Here is a 24152-nt window from a genome sequence, read left to right on the forward strand (position 1 = left end):
GTCATGTTTCCTTTTTCGTGGTAATAAACAACACAGAAATTATAGTATTCTTCAACTCATCATTTCATTATCTGACCAAAGTCAAATTTCATTCCAGTACTCTTTGCTATATAATGTGACTTCCTTTTTGTTTACAAACTTATATTTCACCCAACTTAAGTTCTTTCAATAAGAGAACAGAAAGAAGTGATGAAAAGCACAGAAAATTGAAATTTTCTTTCGGCATTAAAAACTAATTTTTACTGTACTTTCCATGGATGGTGACAAATGGAAACCTGCTTGTCAAGCTAAACTACATACAAGAAACCTAACCTTTTTTCTTATAAAATTTAAAAATGTATGAAATCAAGAAATTTTCTTAAATCTACGAAAATAATTACACTACTGTGCAGATAATTAAACTATAAATGCATATTATAAATTAATAAACACTATAACAGAATTCAATGATTTATAGAAATTCTATTTCTGAATATTGCATAAAATCCAAATGGACTTACCACTACTTTAAAATTATTTGTATTAGGCCAAATATTCTCATGCAAATCTTAAAACTATGGTAATTAATAGAATACAAAGATATTTAAAACCACTCCAACACACAGTAAAAAAACATACATCAAAAAATGACCATAACAAATGAAAACTATTCTAGGCTTAATAAACTCTTAAACTACTTTCTAAAGTAAAGAACTAAAACATAATGTTTACAAGATGATTAAAATTATCAGTATATTATCCTTAAGCTTTACATCAAATTTATTTACTTCCCAATATTGTTGGCTGTAGTTTAGCCTTCCTTGATGTACTTCAAACATTCTCAGTTTCAAGGATATATATATATACTATTTTTAGTTTATCATAAAGATATACTTGTTACCTACACTTTTAATAGATATAATCATCCATAGTATTATAAAACCCACGCACACACACTACAGTATGATTTATACACTCCTTAATTATTTCAACAATTAAATATAATAAAAGAATAGTATAAAGATATTAAATAGGAAGTAATAATTAATCAATAAATACAGAAGTTATTAACAAAAAATAAATAAATAACACCTACTCAATTAGCCTTCCACAAAAATATACCATCAATAATACATACATAAAAGTAAAAAATATTTATTACTACCTGATAATAAAAATACCCATCACCAAATTACACACAATTACCATTTGCGCAATTAACATGTTCGCTGCACTGAGAATGCAGCTGGGAAATAAACCCTACCGAGTTCTCACCCTTACCAACTGAATCACCTGCTACAAAGATTATATTGTCTGCTGCTTAGGAGTTTTAATTATAGTTGAATGAATACCTACTTAATTTCTCTCTACTGATTTAAAAAACTATTTAATATTTTAATTACACATATATGATGTGAGATAAATCCTCAAAAGAAGCAGTTGCACACTAAAAGCACTTGCACAAAAGAAAAAAGCAACAAAAAGATGAGAAAATGTAGATCTGTTAAATATTCATATATAATACACACCTGCTACTAATCCAATTAGTCTGAACTTTCATTTAACACATACATATATGAGCCAGAAGTACAAATCATTTAAGCCCAATTTCAAATCATTAATATGCTTGCTCTCCATACAATTTAAATACCGTATTTTTCGGTTATAAGACACACGTTTTTACCTTAAAAATGGAGTGCGTTTTATACAATGAAGGTAAAGATTGTTTCCTTTTTCAAAGTTATACACACTCCATTTTATGTTCCAAAATTTTTATAGCAGGTGAATGATATGACCGAGTTGATGCATGACCTTCACATGACTTCTAGCATGTCATTGGCTCAGAACAGGGAGTCCCAATTTAAGTTGAATAATCTCTTATCCTAGTAATCAGTTACAGACGTTTATCTTCAGTCTCAGATGCTGAAACGGCTATCAATCTCTCAAGTGTGCAAGTGGGTTAAGACATCTTGGTTGAAAGTGAATGAACAAACTATTGTTAAATCTTTCTCGAAATGTAGAATTAGCAATGCCCTTGATGGAAGTGAGGATCGTTTCTTGTATGAAGAAGATGATGATGATAAAGGACAAGAGGATGAAAACACTGATGAGAGAGAAGATTCAGATGTCAGTGACATGGGTTTTACAAGTTTCTGAAAAGTCAGTTTACTATTTAAAATTACCTATTATTTAATCAATTTTTTTTTAATCATACTTTAAATTTTAGTTTTTTCCAAAAAAATTGTATTAAATTTCTTGGGTACGTCTTATTCTGAAAAATACAGTACTTTTTTTTTAAGAATGGAAGTTAACATATCCAGATCAAATTTTTGCTTTATTGATGGTTTTTAGTTTTATACGTGTCATACTTATAAGTTTATGTATGTATATAATTATAAACTTATTTTTTCCCCTCTCAAAGATATCTAACAAATACAAAAAATTGGCAGGAGGTAGATTTTAATGTAAAAATAATCTAAATTGCAGAAATAATTTAGAAAAATACATTTATAAATTTCAGTAACATACTTCTACCCTAATGGCAATTGTGTATAATTACTTAAAACGTATATTAACCCATAACCAGTGAAAAAATTACTAATACCACTAACCCTAATAAAGTATTTTAAATTTCTAACAAGTACACCCTTTCTGTTTTAATTAGAAAGCATGCTACGGTGTCTGGACTGCATATTCAATGCCTTAACTTTATACGAATACAGCACATTAAATATTTTTTAAATAAAAATCATAATACGCATTAATCTATCTAATAAATTTGACTTCACAAATTAAAAATTTATTCATATTTTCATTACTAATTTAAAATTCAACATGGCAGTTCATAATTAATAATACAGTTTGATGAGAATATAAAATTAAAATAAAGAAATTTAGAAAAACATTAACATAGATAAATATGAGATCTACTCAAATTATACCAAATTTATAATTGTTAAATGTTTCTGCAAAGCCTGTAATGTTTTAGGGAGTATCATGAAAAGTAAAGAAAATTAATTAAATATTACAGCCAATAACCAAACTAAATTTAAATAATCCACTTCTTACAGGTTACTGAAGTTGAATAATATAGGTTGTAACTTCCATTAACCTAAATAATTGCATGTTTTTACACTATTTTTTAATGATCTCAACAGTCAATTTCTTTAAAGAAAACTACAAAAATATAACTTCAAATCTATTCATTTTTTAAAATTGCAAAAATATATGGTGTAAATTTACTTTCTTATAGCCAGGTACAAAGCAATCTAGATCCTTATAGGTTAAGATGAATAAGTGTTTCTGACTTTTATATCTTTTTTCCAACCTGTACAGCTAAGATTTGGTAAAATTTCACAAAAGAACATTATTTCTTATGCCAAATATCCTGACCATCATTATATATTATTTCAACAGAATCAATAAAAGAGGTGTGCCCATATAAAAATATCTATGAAATTACAACTTTTCTAGTTTCAAAATTCTTACCTAACATACCAGAACAATTGAACATGGAAATATATAAACATTAGCAATATGTATACTGTACATTATTTAACACGGGCTGAATTTCCTACCATCATAAAAATTTTAGATTATTAACTCCATCAAAAGCTGCAAATACAACTCATCAAATTTACACCATTCTTTCTAAAAATAATTTTATTTTAACATGATCAGAACAAGTATGTAAAAAGAAATAAAGTAATATTGTACTGAACTATAAAAGATAATTCAAGCTTGTAAATGTTGCAAGTGACTAAAGAGAAATTAGAAATAGTTAACATGCACTTAATAGTGCTTCTGTTGCCAAAAGTAGTAAACTTAAGAATAGCTAAACATTACAATAATAAGACTATATAAAAAGGTAGCACGAGCAGTTTTGAAAAGGCATAAAAAAATAATAAAAAATAAATTAAAAAAAAAAATGCGGTCCAAACACTGTAGATATATGCAGTAAAGAGTTAATTTTATTAAAATAAAAAAAGGAAGTAGATTATATTTCAGAAAACAATTGTATTTTAGAGAATAAAAAATACCAATTCTTTTTCATCTAATCACAAAAAGGTGCATCATAATAATTATAAAAAAAAAAGATTTAGAAGTAAAGAGCATTGTAAAAGGTAAAATGTGATATTAATACACGCACAATTAATGAATTTAGTTACAATTATTTTTACATACCTTAAAAATGGGATTGTCCTGTAATAACAAAACCATGTAAGATATATTTTGAAATAAAACTTTATTTAAACAAAAAAGAATCCCCTAATGAAATCTTTAATTTAAACGATAACATACATTAAACGACCAACTAATTCAAATTAATTTTTCTATTATTAACTGCACTTAAATATTTATTTACATTAAGTCATTATATGCAAAAATAATATGTTCAAGATTAGATACTTTAAGCATTTATGAGGCGATATTAAAATAAATCACAATCATCTTCAAATCAAATGCTATAATCTTGAAGGTTAGCAATTAATTTGTCCACAAAATGCAATGTTTAATAAAATGATAAAAATATTAAACATACCAGAGAAACTCTTATAATACAAGAAATAGAAAAATTGTTATGCGAATTACATCACAATTAACACTCTGACAACTTGTCATTGCATTCATATTATAGCGATCAAATGACAAGAGCAATTCAAAATCAGTAGCTATTCCTATTAACAGTTATATATTTCTTTCTTCGATAGCTATATTTGTATTTTGACTTTTTTACTACTTACAAAATAAAAAAAATTACGAACATTACACAGGATCAACCCATTTGAAGTGTCCCAAAAAAAACATAAGCTGGTTGCTTGACAAATTCAAAAAAAAAAATTGAAACTTACCCACTTGTTTCCTACATGTTTCAGGTCCTTAAAACTATTTTTTGTTAACTTTTTATTTAAGCAGTTTACCTGTGATGGCCATGTTTGTTACAGTGTGCAAACCTATTTTTGTGATTGTAAGACTTTATGGAAAAAATCATAACTAAGAATCTATTGGTCCTGGAAGGATGAAACAAAAAGCAAATTCACAATTTATCAAGATAAAAGATTGGTCCAATGATTATTTACCTATCTCTCTTCTTTATTTGAGAAAATTACCAATAAAATTGAACATGAAAAACAATGAAATTTCACTTTGGGTAATTTTTTTTCAAGAGGCAGGGATGGCATATGCAGTTTGAATTTTTTTTTTTTTTTGTAGGTATGTGTTAGTAGTTTTACCATAAATAATATTAATGGTGATATTACTTATGCCTAAATTTATATGAATTTTTGAAAACTAATTTTTTTAAAACATTCAAATTTTGGCTTCAAATACTTCTGATGGGGATGGTGATAAAAATCTCAAATTTACACAACTTCCAGTATATTTTTAGATGTTTATGGCAAATAAAAAAGTCTCTTGTGTATTGTACTAATAGAAAATTCATAACTTCTAAAAATCATGAAAAACCTGTTCAAAGCAATACCATTTTAACTCACTAATAGTACTCCAAGCGGGTTTCTTGTCTTCTTTGCACTTCACATTTTTTTTATATACTTTTTTTTAATTTAGCCCCTATGTTGTTGAAGTTGATGTTTTCAATATTTTAAAAATAGTTTTTTTTTTAAATTATTAATGATAGGTCGTAATTTAATGATAACTTAACGAATACCAGTAATCTAATACAATTTTGATTCAATAATGCTTATAAAACTTACCCAAACTGAGATTTCAACGAGTAGCCTACATCTTTTGTCAAGAATTCATTTTTATTTTTATATTGGTTTATTTTTGTAAATACTATCAAAGGAAAAATAAACTGTAGCAAAATTTTAATAATTCATCAATGAAATAGCTTGTTTTTGTAGCAATGAAAGTTTATTATTTAGTGTGGTTAACCAACAGCTGTGATATCTCTTCTGATAATTCTCTTGAAAATGTGTGAGAAAGACCTGTCACACATCGCTGTTCAATATTTTGATGTGGGGCAATGTATTGCTCTTGGTCTTCACATTCACATAGTTCTTTGTTCTGCTGAGAAAAAATACGTTTGAAACAGTTAACACAAAGAGACTTTCCAGAAGCTAAATTTAAATTTGGAAAAATATGTTCTTTAAGAGCTTGCTCTAATTTGATTTGTCTTACGTTTTTCTATGAGTTCTCAAAGGGTCACAACAAAACTGTTGATACAGATGACTGAATTTTGACAAAAACGTATTTCATGATATTTACGAACACTAGTGACATCTGAATTAACACAGAAAAAAATAACTTGATAGTTTTCATCACTAAATTCACAAATTTTAATGAGTTCTTTTGGTACTGTATCATACACTGTTTTATGACACTTCATTCACATAAATTCCTAAGGAATATTGTTCTTCCATTGTTTTATGTGAAATTACTTGAAAATAATGTAAAAATTTAACTGATTTTAAAATTTGCAAATATAATATTGTTAAGCAAAACTTATTTATTAAATAAACACTTTCAAACAAAGGATGAAGTTTGAGACAATCGGTAAAAATGTAAACAGATCAGTGACTAATGTCAGACTAAGCATAAATGAGCACATTGCAACATGAATTTTCCTGATGACTGAAAATGACTTCAAGCACCTGTTAAAACATGAACACTGCAGTTGAATGGTTCAAACAAGTCTATTTCAACTTTGAAAGTACTTTTAAGTATAACGTATAAAGTACTTTTAACTTTTAAGTATAAAGATATTAAAGTGCCAAACAGACAAGAAACCCTCTTGGAGCACTTATTTAGGGAGTAAAAATGGTATCACTTTTAACAGTTTTTTCATGATTTTTGAGAGGTTATAACTTTTTTATTAGTGCAATACACAAGAGAAGTGTGTATTTGCCATAAACATCTACAAAAATACTGTAAATTGTGCAAATTTTAGATTTTTATCACCAGCCCCATCAGAGTTATTTGAAGCCAAAATTTGAACTTTTAAAAAAAGTTATTTTCAAAAATTCATAAAAATTTAGGGTTAAGTATATCACCTTTACCTCCTGAGGTAAAGCTCCTCAGGGCTTGGAACAGAGGGGGTGGTGTGGCAACCAGTAACGTCAATAAGGTGGGTGTCTTCCCCTACAGGGTTGGGATCACCATTAATATTATTTATGGTCTAACTACTAACATATACCTACATATAAAAAAATAATTCAAACTGTGTATGCTATCCCTGCCTCTTGAAATAAAATTACCAAAAAGTGAAATTTCACCATTTTTCATGTTTAACATTATTGGTAATTTTTTCATAGAAAGAAGAGAGAAAAGTAAATAAACCAATGGCCAATCTTTTATCTTGAAAAAAGTGAGAATAAATTGCTTTTAGTTTCATCCTTCCAGGACCAATAGGTTTTTAGTTATTATTTTTTTCCATAAATCCATACATTCACAAAAATAAGTGTGCGCATTGTAACAAAAATGGCCGCCACAGGTAAACTGCTTAAATAAAAAAATAAAAATAGTTTTAAGGTCCTGAGACATGTAGGAAACAAGTGGGTAAGTTACAATTTTTTTCGAACTGGTCAAGCAACCACCCTTCAGTCACTTCAAATGGATTGACTCCACACTGTAAATACAAAACACTAGCTTAATGCAATGAATAACACAAGAACTGGATTATTATTTTAATATGAATGTTCTAGTTAAAAAATGTTAAAAATAATTTTTTATATTAACAAATTAATTACAAATAAAATATGTTTTAAAAATGGATTTATTTTCAAAATATGAATTAAAAAATGAACAGGTTACAAGAAAATTTAAATCTAGATGCGCAATTTTAATCATTAAATAATTATCAGGGGAATTAATAAAGGTAAAAGTAAATATTAAAAACTTAAATGAAAGAATATAAAACAAAATACAAAAAATAAAAAAATACTGACAAAACACACAAAAAAAATTATTTCTATTAATGTTCATAAAAAACTAAAATATAACAAATAGATGTATAAGTAAAAGTGATTTTCCTTATTTTGAAATTTATTAAAATACAAAAACTAGTTTTACCATTAATGGATTATCATATGATTATCAAGTGAAAAATGAAAAGAACGAAGGTTTGAATGGAAAATCTAAAATAATATAATTCACAAGTGGAATGTAGTTGCGAAAATATAATGAATATCCTGAACTTATTGCTGATTTAACCAACTATAGTTAAATTTCCTTCCAGTACTCTTCACAGAATATCTTGACAACTTCAATCTCCACAGCCACATTCATCTTACACTACTGATAAAATTACAAGCAGCACAAGATGAAAATTACAACTGTATCTGTTATTTGCTGTATAGAAATGAATGTATAACAAATGTAGCGATTCTTTCTGATTAAAAGAATCATTATATTTGCAATAAAAATTAATGTAAACTTAACTATATGCATAAATCAGCTTCAAAACTTACTATATTTATATCATTATTATACTACATTCTTTTTACTTTTCATGTTAATAGTTTTAGTAAAATACTTTATCGACAAAATTTATTACTTACATAATTCATAATTACAATGATTTTTTTGAAATGTTATGTTGCCATTTACCATAAAATTAAAAAGTTTAGTTCATTCCTGTACATTTTAAATTCATTATCTTTTAATTATTTTTTTAAAAAAAGAAAGTAACTCCATGTGTTTTGGTATTCTTTTTTTTAATATTTATGTATTTTATTAATGCAGGCATTTAAACTTTTTAAAAATAATAACTTCATAGAAGGAATGCAAACAAATTATATAATATAAAAAGGTTTCCAGTAATAAAAATGAAAAAACATATTTTGGCTATAAAGTGACATAATGAAGACAACCTAGGAAAAAATAGATAAGTAGTAAATTAAGTTAAAAAGGGATGGAGACAAGAATGCAAAAGAATCAACCACATAATAGGTTGAAAAAGAGAGCAAGAGATGGGGTGATGGTATGTAAAAGAATGAGGATGGACTTAAGCCAAGTAAATTATTTTGATGTGGTCATATGAAAGTAACTTAAAGCGCTTTGCTAAAGACTACTGGTGCAATAATGTTTTCTGTACCTCTATTCTCAATAGACTACACAGTTTTATACTAAGTCTAGTCGCTCCATGATTACAGATGAAAACTGGAAAACAGATTTAAGAAAACTGGCTTCTTAGCGCTTGAAATATTTATTTCCTTAAAAAATAAACAATTAAAAAAAAGTTAAGGTAATATTTCTGAATAGTCATTAATAAATCTTAAATAATCTGCAACATTTTGTATCATCCATACCTTAAAAAATAAAATAAAAAACTTATAATAATACTTAACAAACAAAAAATGTTTACCAGCTAAATTATTTTAAAAAATCTTCAGCATTAACAAAAGGATTCAACATCATATTTTATAACTAAAAATCTTTATTACTGCAATAAAATTGCTAGATCATATAGACAGACTCTATAATTCTATTTTCATAGCAGACTAAGAATGAAAATAGCCTAAGGTCAATGCTCTAAACCCCCACTAAAACTAAGATGCAACGATGATGTTGAGGTATTTTGTTTTGAAAAGTAACAATGTCATTGCACTAGTAAATACTGAACTGTTTCCAACAGAAAACAGTTCTCTTTTAACAACAATTATTACGACTTAGAATTTTAAATATTCGTTAGCATAAGCAACCTTGTTTCTGATGATGATAACTGTTTTTAACAATCCTATGACCTCATAGCATCTTATGGCACAGTGTACTTAGATAATATTTTATGTAACAAGTTATTAAACAGAGTCAGTATTAGTGATGCAATTATGCTTCCCCATTGTAAATTAGTGATGCAATTATGCTTCCCCATTGTAACTGTTTTAGCTTTAAAATATTAAAAATACCATAAATTTTTCAGAAAAATAAAATTTAAAATGTAATAAAGTCTTATCATAAAGAGAAATACCTGCTACTAAAATAAAAAAAAAATAAAAAAAGTTATTTCATTAAAAGTTATTTCATGACTAGATTGGATTTTTTGAGGAACAGAAAGCCTGATTTAACCAGTAGCATCTCAACTAGGATTCACCTTCCTGTAACACCTGAATAGAAAATGCAGTCCTTGGATGGTTTCACAAGCACAAGGATTACCACCCTACTAAGCCCTCATGAAGTAATTCCACAGCTGACTAAAGAAGGTAACAGCATGATATTACAAATAGAACCAGAAAGATACCTGACCTGATTCCTGAGTTATTCATCCCAGAGAGAAGACATAACGGATTAGGAAAAGAGTGGTAAGAAGGAGATGATCAACCCACAGAGGCCTTTGATCACAGTAGTTTACTGCTATGCACAGGACCCATTATGAACTACAAATCAGGATCCCTTAATATATTATATCATTTTAAACTAATGGAAGAAAGTTCTTATTAAAACAAAAACCCTAAAAGGAAAAAAAGACATGTTTATAGATATGAGACCCAAAAGTAAGACATTATTTTAAACACTATCTATATAGCATTTTCTCAAAGGTAAAGGTAGCACCATGAGAAACTGAGACAAACCAAATTTTCAAACAATTATTAAGTGTTATTCAACAGCACTAATCCAAAGAATTACTCAACTAGACTTAAGTAATTCAAAGAATTGCTTAGGAAGTCAGTTTTCTTAATTTGTTTTCCAATTTTCATCAGTCATCATGGAGCAACTACAATTAATACTTTAGAGGTACAGAGAACATTGCATTTCAGTAGTCTTTAGCAAAGTGCATAAAATTACTTTCACTCTAACTTAACTAAATATGGAACACTAGATTCTGAGACTGGAAGCCCAATTACAAATCTTGGCATTCTGTTTTTAATTAAAGATGAACAAAGAATTAACATCATACAATAAATTACCAATTTATTAATTTATTTACATTATTAGATGTTATAAATGAAGTTAAATGTTACAATTTAAAACAATAATTAATAATAAAATTAATGATCATTTAAAAATAAATTATTACATTAAAATCTTTTCAAATATATAGTGAAACTACCTAAATTTCTTTCAACCGTAACTGCATTGTAATCTATCATGAATGATCATGAACAAATTTAGCGGTCACTTACTCCTGTATGACATTCATTTCCAGTTTATTGGCAAGTGATCTTTTCTAACAGCTAGCATATTTAAGATTTTGAATAAACAAGGATCATTTTGACAGACTGTTTACTATAACCAAAAGTCAATCTATTCAATACCATATGTTGCTTTATTAAGGGCAATACAGCAGCTAAGTAAAATTGTCACTATAAATGATTGCACATAAGGAAGTTCCAAAGTACTTTAAAATGCGAGTCATTATTTAATATAAATGATAATTTTAAACCATATTGTGTAAATGTTTTAAAACCAATCTTAAACTTACTCCGCTAAAGATTTTTAATTTTTGTACCTATTTATTAAAGTAATGAAAACATTTTAATGGTTTTGAAAATGACTCTGAACATTTAAGATATAACAAACAAGTATGAAATCGTAACAGAAAATTAATAGAATTCAGAAAAAAAATTCACAGTAATATTTATGTCATAAAAATCACATAGTTCAAGGTTAAATAAATGAAAGCCCACTATTTTATTTTGCTAATGGATTTAAAAAAAAAAAAAACACTGAACAAAACGTTAATTAAATATAATTACACTCAATGCAAAATTAATATAATACATACCTTGCTTTAGCCTCCTTCCCATCAGGAAGGTATAACTTAAGATTAGCCACAATACAACCATGTGTAACTGCAACAAAAATTAATATTAAAAAAATAATTTACTCTAAAATGTTAATATATTTTTTTATTTTAATAAACTTTATCAATGCTAAAAAATAACAACTTTAATTATTTAACCTCCCATCGGTTTTTATCAATGCTAAAATAATAACAACTTTAATTATTTAACCTCCCATCAGTTACAAGTACCTGCTGTAAATCATCCTTCAATTTATATCACTATGACCAATGATTAAATCTAATCTAATGAACAGCCATTACATCAAATCATTGAGTTTCCGTAGTTCTTAGTGTGGAAACTCAATAATTTGATCTCTAATGGTAAGAGTTTTGAGTTTCTGGGTAATTAGTTTCTGCTCAGTCTGAAACTGTCCTGACAAGAAAGAAAAATACAATATGAATGGAAATAAACAAACATTTCTTGGCACAGTTATGATGTACTGCATAAAAATCATGCAATAAAATGTCAAACATTTATATAAGTCTGTTCAAAAAGTTCCATGACGTTTAAAACAATATAAAATGTTAAGTCTGATAAGCAACACCATACCCAGTACATAGTGCTGCATAGTAATATCCTTTTTCAAATAATCTGCTATTAGGTGCAATAACCCACTGTGGTTACTTTTTGAGCTAAAAGTTCTTCGTTCATGAGTATGTAGATATTATTTTTTTAAATTCAAGATGGTAGATTTCATGAGCAATGAAATCAACATTAAATCTTGCTTATAGACTAATGGAATGATGAAATTTATAATAAATAGTATGTGAACCATATTCATTGTTGTAAATGATTTAAATGATCAATCATCAGATTGTGCCCTGAGCTCGGGATGGCCCTCAATATTATTTACTAATCGTGTTCCACAAGTAAATGAGACATGCATTCCAATGATAATTTGACAGTTCAGGAAATAGCAGAAGTGTACACTGTCACCCCATGACCGTGTATGTGACATGAACGTCACACACCGTGACATTCTAATGAAAAAATTAAAAATACATTAGACACTGCATTGACTGTCCCAAAACTTCTGGCAGAGTCAGAGAAACATACTCTTTGCCACCAGTTAAGAAACTTTTGACATTGTGTACAATGATAAAATGATTGAAAAAAATTGTAACAGATGATGAAATATGAATTTGTAAACTCAATCTAAAATTAAAGTGCAATCTTCACAACATGTAAGAAAAAATTCACAGAGACAAAAAATGACACCAGTTAAATCAAACATAAAAATCATGTGGACAATTTTTTATCGATGATGATGCAGCGCATCATGAGTTAGTTCTTAACTCAGACAGACTGAGAATTGCAGGTATTATCTCAAATAATATATCTGAAAGAAAATTACTGGAGAATAGTAACCGAGTTGTGGAGAGAGAACTCCTGGGATCCTCCATCATGACTATTTGCCAGCTCACACATTGCTGTTAGTGAATTTTTGCCCAAAACTAAGAAAACTGATTTTTCAGCCAAGAAACTAACCTGATCTAGATCCAAAAACTTTTTCTCATTTCCCAATTTGATATAACCTTTACAAGAATAGCAATTTGAGATGACTGATAATATTAAAGGAAATTCACAGATAGAACGCTTAAAATCTCAAACAGTCCTGTCAGGACTGTTTTCTGAACTGTTAACAATATCAGGAGAGAAGTTAGATCAAAGAATAAAGCCCTCAAGGTTATACAGAGATGTTCAACAAATTTATAAAAAGTAATCTTACTTGTTATGTAATTTTTTGAACATATTTCATATTTAAGCTATACTCAAATCATTTTGAGCAATAACATTATCTTTTATAGGAAAATATGGAAAGCCACATTAAGAAGTACATAGCTAGTGCAGGAAAGTATGGTGAAAGAAAAAAGTATTCCATTCAGAAGAAAAAACTACCTTTTTTAAAAAAAAAGAACCTAGAAATTAGCCATTAAAAATTACTACTGATAATTACTACACTATAACTAATTGTAAAGTTCTGTGCAAATATCATATTTATTAAGCAATAACTTAATTTTTTTATAAATAGTTAAGTTTCAAATGTTTATCAACAATTTTTTTCATTTCTCTACAATTAAAAAAAAATCCGAGAAAGACTATCTATAAAGTAACTATTAAAGTATTAAACGATACACTTTTTTTCAAAAGCTGTTAAGCGCCAATTTATAGGATTCCATCCAACACTACTCTAGATATTTAACTGAAGAAGCTATTAGAAGATATTAACTCCATTTTCATCATTATTAAAGTAAATAAACAAAGTTTTAATTGCTCCATAATTATTTTAATAATTACAAAATTAATTAATTATCTTCTTCAACCTGTTAGATTAATTGCTGCACAATACAAAAAAAACTGGATTAATTAGATAATTCATTAGCATACATGCCTTTACTCTGATTTTCATTAAAAGAAAAATAAATCAAATATATAAAACATATGCAAGCAAATATGTGCCTGGAATGTTATGTAACTGATATAAACCAGAATGACTTCACAAAACAATTCTTTTCTTTTTTTTTGTAAAACATTCACTTTGGTACAAAAATGTATATACATTTAATTATATTTTAATTTTTCCAATTTAACTGAATAAAGAGAAATGATAGATTCTTTTATCCTCTGTATAATAAAGTAGCAAAAAAATAACATAAAATAAAAATTTTGTATAGTCAGAAAACAATTTACAGAAGAAAATGAGCGTGAAATGAAATCAATAAAAAATAAATAATTTACAAATATCTTTGGAAGAGATATTTGTAAATTTGAATGCATTTCATGCTCAACAAAATGAGCGTGAAATGAAATCAATAAAAAATAAATAATTTACAAATCTCTTCCAAAGATATTTGAATTTGGGATGTTATTAATCCAGACTAAACACTAATTTAGCCTTGAATGGAATTAACATTGTCCCACTTGTACAGGATGTTAAGAATATATTTTAAAATTTATTAGAATTCAGCATTGTAAAGCAATGAAATACTTATTTATAAGTTAGTAGATATTAACAGGAATAATAAAACTGTTTATGTACTACAGGCTTAAAAGGGAAATCAGAAAATAAAGAAATAACATTTTTTAGGTAAAAAAGGTGCATTCCATTTTATAACTTCATTTTTCTCTTTAATTTTAAGAGTGAGATTGCATTTTTATTGTTTTTAAATAAAATATTGCTTCTTTTTTTTCTTATCTGCTTGAGTAATAATGGTATGGAGATCTAGATAAGTTCATGTATAAAAAGTTTATACATGAATACAAATTTAATAAAACAAAGTAAATTGAAATAAGAACATAGAACTGCTTAAATGAAAAGGTCATAACTCGGAAATACACATACGAACTAAAAGAATGTAGTCAGACAAATGAAAATGATCAGCTATAATAAACAAGTAAAGTAGATAACTTCCATTAAGACGGTTCCAGTAAGAATGAACCAACTACATTTCTCTTATTTCTACAGAAGAGAGGGTTAGTATCTAATTATAACTTTTTATATTACATTATGTGAAATTAATAAGCTATGATACTGATTACGTAATAAGTATGCCTGTAATGAATAAAAATTAAAGATTATTATGTAATGCAGCTTCTTATGAATCATATCATCCAGAAAACCTTATCTAACTTAAAACATTGCATTATATGATACAGTTTTTATGAAATACACATATAATTTATTTTACAGTAACATTAGTCTACAACTGAAATAAAACACTCACCAAATGAAAGATTTTTATCAGACAACTTTAATTAAATTATACTAAATCTTAAAACAAACAGTAAAACTGAACTTTAATTATAAAATAAATTTTAGATATTTTGTCACTCAACTAAAGATCTGAAAACCACAAATATAATGTGATAGTACTAGAAATTTATTTTTTAAGTTTAACTCATGTTAGTCAAAAGAAAAATATGCTGTTTTTTTCTATATAGTTAATATCGATTTCAAAGTCATAAAAAATATACTGTCCAGTAATTTCTCTTCAAAATTATTGGTTCTTGTACCAGTGATAAATGCCTAAAATCCTGTTTTATAAGGATTCATAAGAATATGAAAAGATAATGAACAAATAAAGTGAAAGGAAATACAAGCATTAAAATTTATAAAACAAATACATCAGCAAGAAAAATCTTCAATTAACTACTGTTCCATTAGTTAATTGATTTAACTAATGGAACAGTAAAGAATAACTGTAATGGACAACTATTAACTCTGATATTGGGACTGTTGTCATCTTTGTTAGACATCTGCAGGATTTTGGATTTAAATCCCAATCCAACTGCCATTTTTCACATCCTATAAAACTCATTTCTCATTACATAATAATAAAAAAATATATATATATATATATATATATATATATAGGGGAAAGGCAGCTATAACTGAGTATCAGCCTATAGTTGCCAGAGTAAATAGATCATTTTTAAATAAGAATAAATCAATACAATTTATGAAACCAATAAGTGTAAAATAAGTAAATTCATAAAAAGTACCATAAAAAAAAAAATATATATATATATATAGGGGGAAGGCAGCTATAACTGAGTATCAGCCTATAGTTGCCAGAGTAAACAGATCATTTTTAAATAAGAATAAATCAATACTGTACTTTTAAATAAAATAAAACAATACAATTTATGAAACCAATAAGTGTAAAATAAGTAAATTCATAAAAAGTACCATAAAAAAAAAAAAATATATATATAGGGGGAAGGCAGCTATAACTGAGTATCAGCCTATAGTTGCCAGAGTAAATAGATCATTTTTAAATAAGAATAAATCAATACAATTTATGAAACCAATAAGTGTAAAATAAGTAAATTCATAAAAAGTACCATATATATATATATATATATATTTATACAATTGTTTTATAATGAAAATTAACACTGAAATTTTATTCCATAATATTTCAAAACTATATATTTAAGTTGCATTGTAATACATATATATGTTTTTTAAATAGCTTTTTTTAACAATTGTACCTTTTCGAGAATTTTCTAAAACATCAACACCAAACTGTACAATATCTCCAGAGCAAACTTCTCTAGGAGGAGATTCATCACCAGACATACTCAATCGTTGATTATTTACAAATGTTCCATTACTACTTTTGGTATCTTGCAGAAAGAACTGAAAGCAAAAAATGCACAGTATATATATGTTAAAAATAAAATGTATCAATAAATATAAAATACAAAATAAACATTCTACTATATTCAATGAGAATTTGTAATACAAGATCTGGCAGCTGATTTCTCCAGGTATCTATTTTTTTAATGAAACTCAATTTAAATTAATGATTAATAATAATTTAATACATTACTGCCGAGTTGTCTAGCAAAAATTAGCTGCAATTACTTTTAATTAAATAGACTGTAATTTATTTAAACGAATTGCAACTACATTTTTTTAAAGTGAATTAAACGTCATTTGAAAGAAAATGATGTGATGAAAAAAAGAAAATGGCTGCCAACTCTCAGTCAGCCACAATCTCCAAGTTGCCAAGTGTAAAAAACAGGTATGTTATTGTTAGTTATTTACGCTCATCATGTTCGTCTATAAAATTATATCCCAATTGAAGTTTAATTTGTTCTGTACACGATAACACATGGTTGCCTGTAAAAAAATGACCGCAAGTACTGGTTGCCATTATTTGAAGTACTTACTTTCAGTCTGGATGAGAACGAGAGAAGCTATGCGCGTGCTGCCTCATGTAGTAAACAAGAACGCAGCGCGACTATTGTGTACAGAAAAACTAAATTCAATTTTTTTTTGAAAAATACAATGAGCATAAATAATTAACACTAACATACCTGTTTACACCTGGCAGCTTGGAGGTTGTGACTGACTGTGAGCTGGCAACCATTTTTTTTTTACATTCATCACATCATTTTCTTTCAAATGACGTTTAAAATACACTTAAAAAACTATAGTTGCAATTCGTTAAAAATAAATGAATTACAATATATTTAATTAAAGACAACTGTGGCTAATTTTGCTAGGCAACCCAGCAATAATGTATTAAATTATCATTAATCATTAATTTAAATCAAGTTTCATTAAAAAACAGATACCTACAGAAATCAGCTGCTGGATCTTAGACTAATAAAACATACATTTGTGTAGAGTAGAGAGGTATGAACATTTCGTTCTTTACATCAGTTCACTACAGAAGAAATCTGTTCAACTAGACCACAGTTTATTATTTGTGGTATTTTTTTTACAAAATACCATAGATAATAGTCAAAATAACTACTTATATATTTATACACTTAGTAACAACTTTTTATGTCTTATACTTCAAGTGATTTTCAGTCATTTTTTTCCCAAATTAAATTTTTTTATTTTCCTTTTATTAATTAATATGAATTTTTTGCCATATGTATGTATATGTGTATATATATATATATATATATATATATATATTAATATATATATATATTCTTTTTTTTACTACATATTTTTATATTATGTTGGCAATTTTAAGTTTTGAGTTCGATGGATAATTTAAAAAAAAAAAATTATTAACTGACGGATGACGGAAACCCTCAAAAGCACTATAAAATTAAAAAAACAATAAGCATAAGGTTAGAGGCATTATTGAATTCTGCATTGTTGGTGAAAAATTGTGTTATACTTTTGTCATGGACATAATTAGTACAGAGATGAATATGAACAGATACAATAACAAAAAAAAGAATTGATTTTGCTAATTATAAATGCCGACCAGGCAAAAATGTTCTATTATTTTTATAAATTGCACATTAAGTTACAAAATATTATACATCAAATAAATTTCAACAAAACATGTTTAAAACTAAATATAATACCCACATATGCTAAAATAAATATAAAGAATTTCCATTATAATAAAGCCTTAACTAAAATAAAAATCTTCAAAGAGATATTAAATAAAAAAAGAAGTGAAAACAGGGATATAAAAGAAACTATATAAATATTAAATTGTACAATACACAACTTTATTTATTAAAAATTTTAGGTAACGTCATGTTTAATTATATAATGGGTTTAATTAGGGTTAATATTAATATACATAGACAAGAATTAAAATTTTCTCATAACAAAAAAATTGGTAATTTGATTAAAATGAAAAATGATAATAACAGAAAAAAAGATTTTTATAATAATAATTTATAAAATAAGAAATTTCACAAGAAGTATAATGTTGAAGATGTGGAAGTACAGGATAATTTGTGTTTGGTAAAAACAAATGAAACTAGATAATTCTGATGATAATGACTTCGTAAATCTAACAAATGTAAAATTCAATAATAATGAGAAGTCAATAATAACTACTGCTTTTAAATTTCATCTACCAGATAACAATAAAAATAAAATTATCAAAAATAAAATTATTAATACCAAAATGAATATTAACAAAATTAGCCATAATGAAAAAGATAAAGAAAGATTATGTAATGTTATTAGTAATAACATTTATAAAATGAATAATGTACATATAAATAAGAAACCACTTTTGAACAAAAAGGTAGTATAATTTAAAAGAAATTTAAAATTAAAATAATTGTATTGCACTTAAATCAGACAAAACGACCACACTAGTTGTCATGTTAATTGATACATATAATAATTTAATGGAAAAATATATAAGTGAAAATAATTTACAAAAATAAAAGACCCAACTAATAAATTTCTAAAAATTACGAAAATTTTAATAACAAATTATAAAGCAATTTTTAATTATAATAAAAATATAAGTATCACATTAGATTGCATCCACTTAAACCATTTGCCCCTAAACTTAGTGGTCTTCTTAAAATACATAAACAACATAACCAAGTGTGTCCATTAATTAATTTCAAATCCACCCTTGTTATTTTATTACTAAAATATAAATAACATATTCAAATCTAAAATAAGTATAATAAGTATATTGTAAAAAATTGGTGATTTAACAAATTAAATAGTTTAATATAAATGAAAATACTAAAATGATAAATTATGACAACTAACGTGTACCCTAGTATCCCTATAGATCAAACTATATGTATAATAAGAAACAAACTGAAAATTAATAATGAAGACCTGAAATTTATAAGTAATATTATAACCATCATTGGAAAAATATGTCAACAAAATTATTTCGAGTTTAACAACGAATTTTACACACACGATAATACTTTGCCCATGGGATTTTCATTATTGGCTGTTATGTCCAGAATTTATTTACAGGATTTTGGGAATAGAATAGTCTATGGTATTCATAAAATTCAATTATGGGTTCGTTACACTGATTATATTTTGGTAGTCTGTAAGCCTGTTATAAATAATGAACATTTAATAATTTTAAAAAAATTTAATTTTTATCACAATAATTAAAAATTTACCTTTGAAACGTACAAATACAGAAAAATAAATTTTTTAGATGTTGACATATAAATTAGTAAACGTAATAAAATTACGGTATATAGGAAACCAACAATTAATAAAATAACTATTAACAGAAGATCGATCCTTAGGCACACAAAATTAATACATTTACAAACATGTTAAACAGAGCGATACATTACACACAGAATAATAAAGAAAAATTAGATTCTAAAATAGATATTACAATATGTATTGCAGTAAAAAATAGATATAACATGTCATTAATTGATAATATTTATAAAAACAGACATTAAAATCTAATAATACAACAACGTTGATACCTATAAATAATAAAAGTGTAGATGAAAATATTTATATAAAATATTCCTATACTAATAACATTATTGAAAATTTGGTTAATGTTTATAATGGTAACAAATATAAAATAGTATAAGACCATACAATCATATAATAAAACATTTGTAAATCCATAATAATGATAATGATCCAAATAATTTATGTAGTATCTATAAAATAGCATGTAATGATTGTAACAAAATTTAGATTGGGAAAACTAATAGATCTATTAGAGCAAGATTTGCAGAACACTTTAGATCTTATAAAAACAAGTTAGAATTCTCCAATCTTGCAGACCATCAATAAACATTCAATCACAGATTCGAATACAAATTTAAAAATATTAGAAATTGTAAAAGGATGTGATAATAATAAAAAATTAAATATTTTAGAAAAATATTATATATATAAGTATAGACAAAAGTTTAGCTTGATTAATGTACAGAATTTGATAATGACTTTCTTATCAGGACCGCCATAGATAATAGTACATTCATATAATTTATAAAAATTTAAATAATCTTAGTACAGTACTGTATGTGTGGCTAGCCACATGAAATATTTTATTTTTGATTACATATTTTTATATTATGTTGACAATTTTATGTTTTGAGTTTGATGTGTAATTAAAAAAAAAAAAAAAATATTAACTGACAATGAGGGAAACTCTCAAAAGTGCTACTAAATGAAAAAACAATAAGCATAAAATAAGAGGCAAATCGAATTCTGTACTGTTGGTGGAAAATTGTGTTATACTTTTGTCTTGGACATAATTAGTACAGAGGTGAATATGGACAGATATAATAACAAAAAAATAATAATTTTGCTGAGTATATATATACACTAGTTATATTAATCCGATCAACCTAAACACAGAATTAATAAAATAAAATAGAATAGGATGACGCCTACCTTATTCCATAATCCAAGCAAGAGCGCTTTCACGAGTACCTCGCATCATCAGTTGCTCTATAATTTTTCTAATTTTTTGTTGCATATTACACATTAAAATTAAAATTGTAGGTTGAAAATTGCATATTAAAATTAAAACTATTAAAAGATCCATTTCCAATTAAATCAAAACAGAAATAGAACTAAATTTTTTTTATATTCAAAAATTATTATTTACAATTTAAGATTTTGAATATAAAAAAAAAATTAGTTCTATTTCTGTTTTGATTTAATTGGAAAAGGATCTTTTAACAACTTTAAATTTCAATTTTAATTTTAATTGTGCAATTTGCAACATACAATTTTAATTTTAAAGTAAAATTTGCAACAAAAGATTTGAAAAATTATACAGCAACTGATGATGCAAGGTACTCGTGAAAGAACTCTTGCTTGGATTATGGAATAAGATAAGTGTCATCCTATTCTATTTATGAATTCTGTACTTCGGTTGATCAGATTAATATAATTTGTATAGTGCAGACGAAAATTATTCCTGAAAGAATCGATTTTAGAAAAATATATATTAGTATATAATATAAATCAACTTAATCCACCCAAGTACAGAAATAAGAAACATCCTACCTTTTTTTTTATTTATTATTTTTATTTTATTTTCGTTATAATTTTTACAATAGTACTTTCGCAAGATCTCACACCATCAGTTTTATATAAAATTTTATACAATTACATATTAAACAGAAAATATTAAAAAATAAAGTTAAGATTACATAAACATATACACAGGCATATGAAGTCATTAAGTAAAATAAATAAAAACATACAATAACCTGTATGTGGCAAGCCAAATACTAATACTGTGCAATTTAAATAAATGAAAACTTCATGTATTATCTAGGAAAGCGCTGCCATCTATTGCAGTTTTTATGAGTATATCTCCTTCAAAATTTGTCTGTAGGCTGACTAAGTTGAATCTTTGCTTATATTTATCTATATATAATCTTTTTCTAAAATATCTAAATTTTTATTTATATTTCCTTTTATAATTTCCAATATTTCTAAATTAGCATTAACATCACAGACAGAATGTTTATTATTGATAAGGTGATCCGCAACATTAACAAAGCCCAATTTTTTATTTTTATAATACCTAAAATGTTCATAAAATCTGGCTTTAAATGATCTATTGGTTTTACCTATATAAATATCCTCACAATAATTTCATTTTATCTTATAAACCCCACATAAATTGCATAAATCAGTATTATTGTTTTTTAAATATTTTATTATGTGGTTATTAGTTTTATATGCAGGTTTAAATTTATCCTTGTCATAAACTTTGGTTATATTTTCAACACTATTGGTGAATGAATATTTTAAGTAAACATTATCAACCTTCTGTGCATTATGTATTGGTTTTAAAGTTATTGTACTATCAAGTTTTGATATTTGTTTTTTATATACATTATCAATTAACAAAGCACTACATCCATTTTGAATTGTAATTTGTTTTATAGTATTTATTTCTGTGTTTAATTTCTCTTTATTATTTTGTGTATAATGGATAGCTCTATTAATCATATTTGTATATATGTTAATTTTATGAGACCAAGAATGATTTGATTTTTATGATTTGTTGTTTTATTGGCTATAGGTTTCCTATATACCAAAGTTACAATTTGATTATTTTTGTTAATTTCAATACTAACATAGAAAATTTATTATTCTGCTTATATCTATTTCAAAATTAAATTTTAAATTATTGTATTAGGAATTAAGTTTATTCAAAATTATGAGGTATTCATTATTTATAACCGGATCATAAATGACAAAAACATCAACAACATAATATGTCCATAATAAAACCTTATGTGTGTGAATAATGACATAGAAAATTTTACTCTCAAAATCTTTTAAGTATATCTCTAACATGATAGCAGATAAAGGAATTCCATCCCAAAGGTAAGATATTTTCCTGTGTATAACACGTGTTATGAAATTTAAAGCAATTTTGTTGACACATATTCTTTATAATAGTGATGATGTTATCAATAAATTTACGATCTTCATGATTATTTATTAATTTATGTTTTATTATATGAATTGTTTTATTAATAGGGACACCAAGATACATGTTACTTATATCATATCTCACCATCCTAGTATTCCTTAAGTTTTTAAATTTATTTACAAATTCAGGCCCATTTTTTATATTATAACTAAAATGTAAATCCATTTTTATCCCAAGGATTTCATCTATACTTTTGAAAATAATATAAGATGAAGCAGATGTAAAATCAATCTAAGGTCACATTGGGATGCCAGGTTTATGTATTTTTGGAAGTCCTGTTAATTTTGGTTTAACAGTTCAAAAGGGTATAATCTAGTATGGTATTTTAAATTATTATCATCAAAAATAGTTTGATATTATGTAATTAAACTTTTTGTGATTATTAAAAATTTAATAATATTCATATATATATATATTAAGATGTATTTATTTTACAATCACTATTTACTTCAAAAATTATTTTTCCATGCTACAAACCCAAGGGTTGTTCAAGCATCCATCCAAATCCAAAAATATACAAATCAATAATTTTCGTCAAAATTCATAATTAAACTTAATTGTACAAAGTTTCATTTCAACAATAACATTATATAATTTCATTATATAAATTTTAATTTATCAATTAAAAGTTTGATAATCAAATCTTTAATTTGAAGTCAGCTGTTGTACATTCAACATAATTAAAATTAATTATTAACAATTAATTCAACATTCAAAACTGCATAAA

The 24152-nt window shown here is 25.7% G+C and overlaps 1 protein-coding gene across 2 annotated transcripts in view; it reads right to left on the bottom strand.

Moving 5' to 3' along the window:
* Window positions 1-24152, bottom strand: part of LOC142323637 (uncharacterized) — a 150574-nt gene that overhangs the window by 73579 nt on the left and 52843 nt on the right. Inside the window, exons 4-6 of one of the 2 annotated variants that reach the window (XM_075363576.1) lie at window positions 16719-16866; window positions 11663-11729; window positions 4165-4182 (exon numbers count right to left, since the gene is read on the bottom strand). In XM_075363576.1, coding sequence (XP_075219691.1) covers window positions 4165-4182; window positions 11663-11729; window positions 16719-16866 — 233 coding nt within the window. The remainder of the gene's footprint in view (window positions 1-4164; window positions 4183-11662; window positions 11730-16718; window positions 16867-24152) is intronic. The other variant, XM_075363575.1, reaches the window with a different exon arrangement.

This window comes from Lycorma delicatula, chromosome 4 (genome assembly GCF_047948215.1).
Source record: "Lycorma delicatula isolate Av1 chromosome 4, ASM4794821v1, whole genome shotgun sequence".
Taxonomy (NCBI): domain Eukaryota; kingdom Metazoa; phylum Arthropoda; class Insecta; order Hemiptera; family Fulgoridae; genus Lycorma; species Lycorma delicatula.